This window comes from Salvelinus sp. IW2-2015, unplaced genomic scaffold (genome assembly GCF_002910315.2).
Source record: "Salvelinus sp. IW2-2015 unplaced genomic scaffold, ASM291031v2 Un_scaffold16393, whole genome shotgun sequence".
Taxonomy (NCBI): Eukaryota; Metazoa; Chordata; class Actinopteri; order Salmoniformes; family Salmonidae; genus Salvelinus; species Salvelinus sp. IW2-2015.
The window spans coordinates 1,023,887-1,032,384 of NW_019957565.1; the positions used below are offsets into that span (position 1 = coordinate 1,023,887).

Genomic DNA, 8,498 nt, shown 5'->3' on the forward strand with positions numbered 1-8,498 from the left:
TCTTTCAGAGGTAATTAAGTTACTGGTTGAACACACTGCAATAGTGTCCATTTCTTTTTAACCCAAGATCCCCTTATTTCCCCTACCTTATCTACTTTACCCTATCGGCTATACTTATTTTGAGTACATTCATACAGCTACTTGTGGAAGTCAACTATGTACAATGCAAACATGAACAAGTTACCTAGCTACTTATATCCACATGAGATGAGCATGTACTACGTGTTGTTACTCAAAAAAAAGCACTCAAATGAACACATGGTGCAGCTATTTTATTCTGAGGGTGACAGGAGGACACATGAAGCTATCGAGGGCTTTATAACACTTAAAAAGACAGAAAATAAATTAACATAGTTTTACGACAGCACTGCCTGCAGTGGGTTCTAGATGGATGCTTCCAGCTATCTGAACTGCAAATGAACTTCAATGCAAGCTGTAGGGAAGTCTCCTCTTCTGTGCATGGGTAGATGTGTTGGCCAAGTTTACTGGATGTAGGGTTTAGAGTGAGACTAACCTCCATATTTGTTTACCCAACTAGATCTGCTGGTTTTAACACATCTAATTCTAATGTAATTGCCTGGAAGTTGCTTTTTTTGTTTCGTTTCAGTAGTCTGTTCTGTAAAACTGAGGCCTGGATGGGTAAAGTAACAGAGTGCCTATGCAGACCCTCATGAACAGTTTAGCCCTGTTCAGAAACAACCACTTGCCCCTACCCTCTAGGCACCAGCTCTGACCTGTTTAGGTACCAGCTCCTAACATCTAGGTACTAACATACGGTGGCGATGTCAGCGGCTCTGAATGATCTGCAAACATATCCGCTCATTTAGTGCAGTGACTGAGCAAGCAGGAGGTCGCTAATCTATTTTCACTGTCTATTACTCCTTGTATCAGAGCAAGTTTTCGGACTGGGTTTACTGCGGGTATATGTTTAAGCACCCCGCAGGCACACAGCTGCCCAGCTCCTCACAGGCCAATCAAAATAGATAAATAGACACATCTCTCCCAATCTTCTGCTTTTCAAAGATATCACTTGAGGAACCAGAGTAACACTCCTTCTGGGGTGGATCTTTTAAAAGATTTAGCTTTGACCTTGATTGGCAGCATATCATTGGCTGCATATCTTTTGAGACATTGTAGGGATGGAAAAGGCCTCTCTCTCTATGCTGTAGCCTATATGTTTTGGGGGTTGCATCCCATGGCAATTATAGTCTTACGTATTCTCTCCTTAACCGGCTTTCTCCTGACCAGTTCTTTCAGACCAGTGGGGATTACGGAAATTAGGTAAAGGGGGTAGATTCTGAGATTCACCCCTCCTGATTCAAAAACCTATGGTTTCTGGAAAATGTAGGACTTTGAGAGGCCCTGTGTCATTCATTATAACTAAGCCCCCATTCCTCTGTTTTAGGCATGATGGTTTACTGGAGAGAGTTCATGCTGCTGTTTCTCTTTCTTTGCATGTCTTATCAGTATTCTTGTCCAGAGTTTACTCTGTCGAGTTCATGTTAGTCTGTTTGCAGGTCAGTTCCAGCGTTAGCCGTCTAGCAAGTGCCCTGCATGGCAGCAAGCGTCATCTAATTTCCTTATATTGATGGGGGCTTGAAGCAATGGAACCGGGTAGTGCTGAAACTGACTCCTGGCAACCAGTTTTAAGTACGTGTGTGTGGTGATGAACAAAAATAGCCAAATCATTTTGTTTTTTGTATTTACTGAGAGGAAAAAATGAATTTCAAAAGTAAGAAATCACCATTTTAAATGTATATTTATGTTTAATTGAAAATAACAGTACGTGATACAGAGAGATGTTTGGTCTTTAGTACGTATGTCGAATTGTTAATTGTAGAAGCTGTGAAAAATATATGCAGTTGGCACAGCAATTTTAATGAATGAACTGCACATTGTTCCCCCCATCAGTTGTTTTGGTCAAATTCAGCCAGCATACATTCCAAGGACATGGAGAGAGTCGGGGAAACTGACACGGTTCTCCCCATAGAAACAAACAAAAGTGGACCATTTCAACATGGGAAATACTTCTCCCCATGGCAATTATAATAATATTTTGTTTATTTGTTAATAATGATGATAAAAACAATAGTAGCCTTGCACTTTACTGTATTGAATTATGACCTAATCTTATTTGTCGTGCTGTCGGTAAAAAGGCATGTCAGAGACCGTCCAATCCATTATTCCCTATGCCACCCCTACGATCATTGTAATACACATTTAGATATTTGATGTTTTTGTCAATGACAATGGACAAGAACACTGTCCATATTTTTTGTAAAAACCTTAATTGTTGTGATATATGATGTTATCTGTGTTATTTCATTAGAGCATGTATGTCTGTCCATGTTTGGGATGGCAGCACAGGGCATGATCATCCAGATCACACAAGACTAGCATCCTAGCTCACTGGGAAGCACAAGTTAGTGCAACGAGCTACACTACCGTAGCTCATCTTCTCTTCACTTAGGGGACCCACTTTCATAGAAATGTACATCTACAAAGCCTCTGTGGACTGTTTCATTCAAACTGCCTTTTGGTTTTATCCAGTTTTTTTTCTTCAAGCACATCATGGACCGCGGCATCAGTCCAATTTTTAATTGCCACCATTTTTATGGACCACTCCAATTTCCATAAGAGTTATCACTGCCAAAACAAGTTGACGGATGAGCTTTCAGGGGAAGGCCATGAAGAATTACTGTCCAGTTGAACATATCACCCATGTTTTCTTGGACTATCCTTGATTCATGAATTTACAAACATGATGAAGTCCTCAAGGGAAGAGGAAAAGACGGAGCACCCATACTTAACTAAACCTGATTCAAAAAGGTTGCAAGTTGACGCATTGTGACCGTGTCATATCATACACTGTGAATTGTATGCAGTAAAACCATTTTGGGACATGTTTTCCTGCTTTGTCTTTGGGCCTTTGTTTACAGCCCGTTGTAATCTCGTGGTGACTTTACTCTCCTCCATGTAGTGTGTTATTGTGCATTGTAGTTAGGAGTAAGAGGGGAACAAAAAGCACTCATATTCTTATAGAAAAGTGTCAAAGCTTCCTGTGCAAACTGAAGCTGCCCCTTTACCGTGTATCCCCATCCCAAAATAGGTCTTACTAGTGAGGATAGTACAGTATATGTAAAGTACATATGATATTTATGCATAATGACAAAGCCCTAGACACCATTTATTTATGTTATAATACCGGTAAACTTGTAAATTGTGACAGGATGTGACCGACCTCTTTCCCCTGTTGGCATGTAGTTGAAGCCCTTAATAGGGTGAAATGTTGAGAAACAAAGGAATGTCCATTCTATAAATTACGTATCTATTATTTGAAAGTCATGTCAATTCTGTGCAATACATTTCTATCTGCAATGCTTTGAACGTTTCGCACCATTTGGATAAGCCCTAGATGAGTAACACAATGATATGGAACAAAAATATATTTAAGTATGAACATTAATTTCTTGGGCCTAAATCTAAAATGTTACTTTGAGAGTAAGGGTGTTCTTTCTACCGGTTCCTACTGTTGTGGGAGGGAACGATTTCAAAGTGATATATTGGTCGGAATACTCTTTCTTTATAAGTTAAGGGTTTCTAGAGATGCTAGTTAAACATTATTTGGCATTCTTTGTTTATATCCTTTAAACGGTTCTGTACCATTTGTTGCCAATTATATTTGATGTTATTAAGTATGAAGGAAAAATAAGTTGACTAAAATACCAAAACATGCAAGCTTTTTTGAATGCTTTAAGAAAATTAAAAGTTTGACTGTTTTGTTTTAATTTGTGTGAGATATATTGTCTTTATTGTTTAAAATGTATTTTATATAGGTGATTGCTTTGACTCCTCAAAAGAAAAGATCTGTTACAAAAGCATCACTCAAACATTTATTTCACACACAATCAACAATACAGTAGACAAGAGATGCCTTTGGACTGAAGACATTAACAATTTTGCGGAAAATGCCCCTGAATGAATTGACACACCACTCCAATTTTAACTGATTTTTCCCCCAATGTGTTCCAGGGATATTTTTCTAACCAATGTCCCTCACTTAGCATGCTATGAATTGTGCCCATTTCTTCTTGCTATCAAAAGGAAAAAAGTCTTTACTGTGTTACAATGGTCCCTTTTTTGATGGTCTTCAGTTGTTGCTGAAAGCATAATTATCGACGGGGTTTATGGACATATGTTGTAGACGTCAGTGATGGTTGTATAAAGATAATTTACCTGTTATGTCTATTACAATTAGATACCTAGCTTGTGGGGGCATTGGTTCATTCTCTGGGTGGCTGTAAGGTGTACTTGTTTAAAACCCTGTATGAAGAGATGTCACTTGGAGCTTAACATTTCTGGTTAAGCAGCTATGAAAGTTTATTTGATTTTGGGTTCTATTCAATCCATATTGCGGAAGTTCAGTGTGATTTAAAGGCAATGTTCCCGCATCAGCGGAGACTACATTCACGGTAAACGCTGCATGTCGGCTCAATTGAAAATGACCTTTACTGCCGCCAACACTGCTTTACCTATTTTTTTTATATAAATTCAACCTTGCCTCCTGATAGGTCCAGCCTTTTTAAATTGATAGTTCACTTATACCCTAGCCCGAAAAAATAATATACTATTTGGATGAGGTGTTTCTCGAACTAGTTTGTAGATTCACACGTACCATTGTGTTCAATCTGAACAGGAATACAGGTTCCACAGCCAAATTCACCACCAACCTGCAGACTAGAGGGCAAATGACAAGGACACTTGTTCCCAGTTAAGATGATCCATGAGTTTTATTGCAGCAGGCACTTTACAATGAAATCCCCCACCCACCAATTAATTGAATCTCAATATCTTTATATTAAATGTACTTTTGTCTGTACAAAACTGACAATGAGAAAAACAAATCTAAATATTCAACACTGATGTGAGCCAAAGGACATACTCGCAAGCTCACACAACACACACACACACTGGTACAAAGGTACCGTTGGTACCAAGTAACAGTTGATGCACAGCCTTTTACCTGCCATGTTCATGTCATTAGGGAAACTCTTCTTTCCCCCACCCTCAAAAGAAACATGCGGATACTTATGAATATTAGAACAGAAATGCAATGGTGAAAGAACGACAACCTCGTGATTAGGTAAAAATGATAATCCTATACATGAACATGTATCAATTTCCTTAGTTACAGCTAAATACTTTCTAACAGAAAATAATGTTCCCTTTGTTTGTTTTTTTGTCTTTAACTTATGTAGTGTAAAGGTTTTTATTCTCAGGAAGAAATGTATTGTAATTATAAGCTACTTTCCCTTATACAGAAGGCAGTCACTCCTCTTGTCAGTGGTCATGCAGGAGATGCTCCATGTGATAAAGCACGTCCCCTCAAACCGTCTTTCGGGCGGTCAGAACTCTTATGATTGACCCTAAGCCCCCAACTGCGAAAGCCTGAGTGAAGAAAACGAGGGGAAGAGACAAATGAACAAATATCATACACACATGCTAAATTAGGTCAGGGATGGGCAACTTTTATGGGGGTGGGTGCCACATCTGAATTCATGAGGGGCCACAGTTGCTCGTGGGTCTGCATAACCACGTGCATACCCCCCCCCCCCTCCCCCACATCGTGAGAAACGTTTTAGTAGCCCCCCTCTTGACAGCTGAGAGAAAATGTTGCAGTTTTAAAGCCAGTTTGCCATGGGGCGGAGAGACAATTTAGCAACTTCATAACAAGTTTCGTGCAATTCTACACATTTTGCTATACAGTGGAGAGATATGTCTACTGTTTTTAATATATCTGAGTGAGACTGACTAACAAAATCAATGGGGGCTCCCCGGGCCAGTAATTCAACCAAAAACTGCTGATGCACAACTAAACTTCAAAATTGCACCTGGAGTATTATACTATTCCAACAGTTGCCCCCCTTCCTAAAAAAAAAAAAAAAAAGTTCGATAAAAATTTAAGTTCAGAGGGCCTTCAAAGAGGGTGCCACCAGTTGCCCATCCCTGTATTAGGTGGCTTAGAGTTTAAAGATCACAAGTTCAGAGAGCTTTCACACCTTTTCGTGCCACTGTAGGAGAATGGCACTGCTATTGTCAGAGGGCTTCTCAAAGCCTCTATATATGTACTTCATAAGCAGGTCCACCCCGCTTCTGTCTAGCGACTTGACAGCTGGCTCGATATCGCTGGACTTGAATGACGTCAACACTCTCAGCACTATTGCCAGAGCCCTTTCCTGAAAGACAGAGCAAGACAGCGAGAGAAAGGGAGAGAGAGCATGTTAAAGGAAGTTATTTACAACTGCAGATTCCCACGAGAGAGAGGCAACCTTTTTGGGATGCTTGCTAAGCCTCTCCTGCCATGTTATGGACGCCACATTGCTTGCTTAGTGAGTACCACTTCCACCTGATTCGCCTCATGCCTGGCTTGAACTCGGGACCGCCCTACTTGACAACATTCCAATGGTTTGAGCCACAAGGAAAAGTATCAATTGGATGGCTCCATCCGCAACATTTCAAGCTAGCTGTGGAGTGAGCTTACGGTATGTTCTTAACTCTGTAATACTAGTATTCTAGACCAATGCCAATATTGACAAAAGGAGCTTCCCACAAAGTTACATGATGCAAGAGTACAATTTCAGATTTGATGCACATCTTGGCCCATTACCTTTATTGCTGGATTCTTAGTGTTGAGAGGAGGGTTCCGGAGAGCAATGTGAAAAGCTGTCATCATGTCGCCTGTGCACTACAGTCGGTTAAGGAATTTAATACTTCCTATTGCCATATCCTAAATAGGTTTAAGGGGCAGGAACACAATGCATCTCCACAAGCAAATGTTTTTCCACCAACAAACAGACCGATATCAGGGAGGGTTTTGATGGCAGCATCCAATGTGAGATCTCTTTCCTGAGGGCACACAGTGTGTGGTGAAATCTGAATGTATTGCACTGTTTTTAAAATTGTATAAACTGCCTTAATTTTGCTGTACCCCTGGAAGAATAGCTGCTGTCTTGGCAGCTAAATGGGGATCATAATAAAATACAAATTCCTTAGGCTGCATTTACACAGCCAGCTCAATTGTTATATTTTTCCTGGAATTGGTTTTTCGTAAGATCTTTTTCAGAGCTGACCTGATTGGTCAAAAGATCAGAGTTGGGCTGCCTTTGTAAAACGCAGGCATAGAGGTGTCCATCTCACCTGACCAGACCAACCATATTCCCCTCAAATGGAGCAGGATGACGCAGAGAGATGGATAGCTATACCACCAGACAAGGTGGTGGGGGGAGGGTATATATATTTAAGCAAATCCTGACCTGAATGTGTCTCACTCGAAATAAGGCCCTTATTAAGGGGGCCATGTTGACCCTACTGACACTGATACTCCTGCCTCACCCAAATCAAATGGCTCAGTGATTCCCCCATCGATACTGGAGCAACTGCTTGTACTTTGCATGCTAGTTATAGCCAACTATGTTTAGACGTAACTACCTAACTAACAAAAAGTTGGGACATCCAAGAGTCTCGGGTTTAGATAGCTCTGGAGGGCGCCCTGGTCTGGACCAGAGTTAAAGACGGTTCAGCCAGGGATATCCTCCATTGGCTAGTTAGCCACCAACCTAAAACGACATATTTACACAACATCAACTAAGCTAACTTGCAAGATACATTTGTCAGTACGAACACAAAATCAGCTATGTTGAACATTTGGGTTTTTGAATGAAAAACAAAATCGCCGAGGCTATCTGATAGCTAAATGTGCTAGCTTGCTAGTTAACACGGGGGGCATGCGCATGAACGTAAAGGATATTGCCTGATGAGGTTGTCTATCTCCGAGCCGTCGGGTCCTTGATTGTCGACAGCCTCATCGTGATCATCCACGAATTTGTTCTCATCAAATTCATCTATGTCGAGTTTCCTGAATCGCGACGAAAGAGTGTTTTTCGCCATCGGAGCCACTTCGCTGGAGGAAACAGTAGCTAGCAAGCCAGCGAGCTAGTCCTCCACGGCGCTGTTGTTGAGTTGATGCGAGCGTAGTACAGTGTACTTGCCCTGTCGGTGCTTTTGCTAGCAACCACAGTCTATGCAGATGTGACAATCTAACGGTGTTTTGATTGTAATTTATCTGCCAGTGTTACACAATCATTACTTTTCAACCAAATATCTAGCTAACTAGTTTGACACGCGATAGTGTTGTTGTCAGAATCATTTTCACCTACGTGAAGCCAGCAGCATAAACTGTCCCTTCCGGGTCAAATATTTGAAAAATCCTTCACAATAAGTGTGCTGCCCTGAAACCAAATCAAATTTGATTGGTCACATACACACGGTTAGCAGATGTTAATGCGAGTGTAGCGAAATGCTTGTGCTTCTAGTTCCGACCGTGCAGTAATATCTAACAAGTAATCTAACAATTTCACAACAACCTAGACAATTATTGGAAATAAAATATAAATGCCAAAAAAACAGTACGGTTTACAGTACATCACTGTCATAATATA

At 40.6% G+C, this 8,498-nt stretch overlaps 1 protein-coding gene across 1 annotated transcript; it reads right to left on the reverse strand.

Moving 5' to 3' along the window:
- Positions 1-4,771: 4,771 nt before the first annotated feature.
- On the reverse strand, positions 4,772-8,236 carry LOC112080618 (actin-related protein 2/3 complex subunit 5-like protein). The gene is made up of 4 exons (XM_070442643.1): positions 7,807-8,236; positions 6,668-6,739; positions 6,060-6,236; positions 4,772-5,448 (listed from the first exon to the last, which is right to left on the reverse strand). Exons 1-4 carry the CDS (start codon positions 7,945-7,947, stop codon positions 5,386-5,388), a joined length of 453 nt encoding a protein of 150 aa, XP_070298744.1. The 5' UTR covers positions 7,948-8,236; the 3' UTR covers positions 4,772-5,385.
- Between the last annotated feature and the right edge of the window lie 262 nt (positions 8,237-8,498).

Coding starts and splice junctions, on each gene's coding strand:
- LOC112080618 (XM_070442643.1), bottom strand. CDS start 7,947: ATGGCGAAAAACACTCTTTCGTCGCGATTCAGGAAACTCGACATAGAT. Junction 6,237..6,667: donor CTAAGAATCCAGCAATAAAG/GTAATGGGCCAA, acceptor TCTGTCTTTCAG/GAAAGGGCTCTGGCAATAGT. Junction 5,449..6,059: donor TCCTACAGTGGCACGAAAAG/GTGTGAAAGCTC, acceptor TTCTTCACTCAG/GCTTTCGCAGTTGGGGGCTT.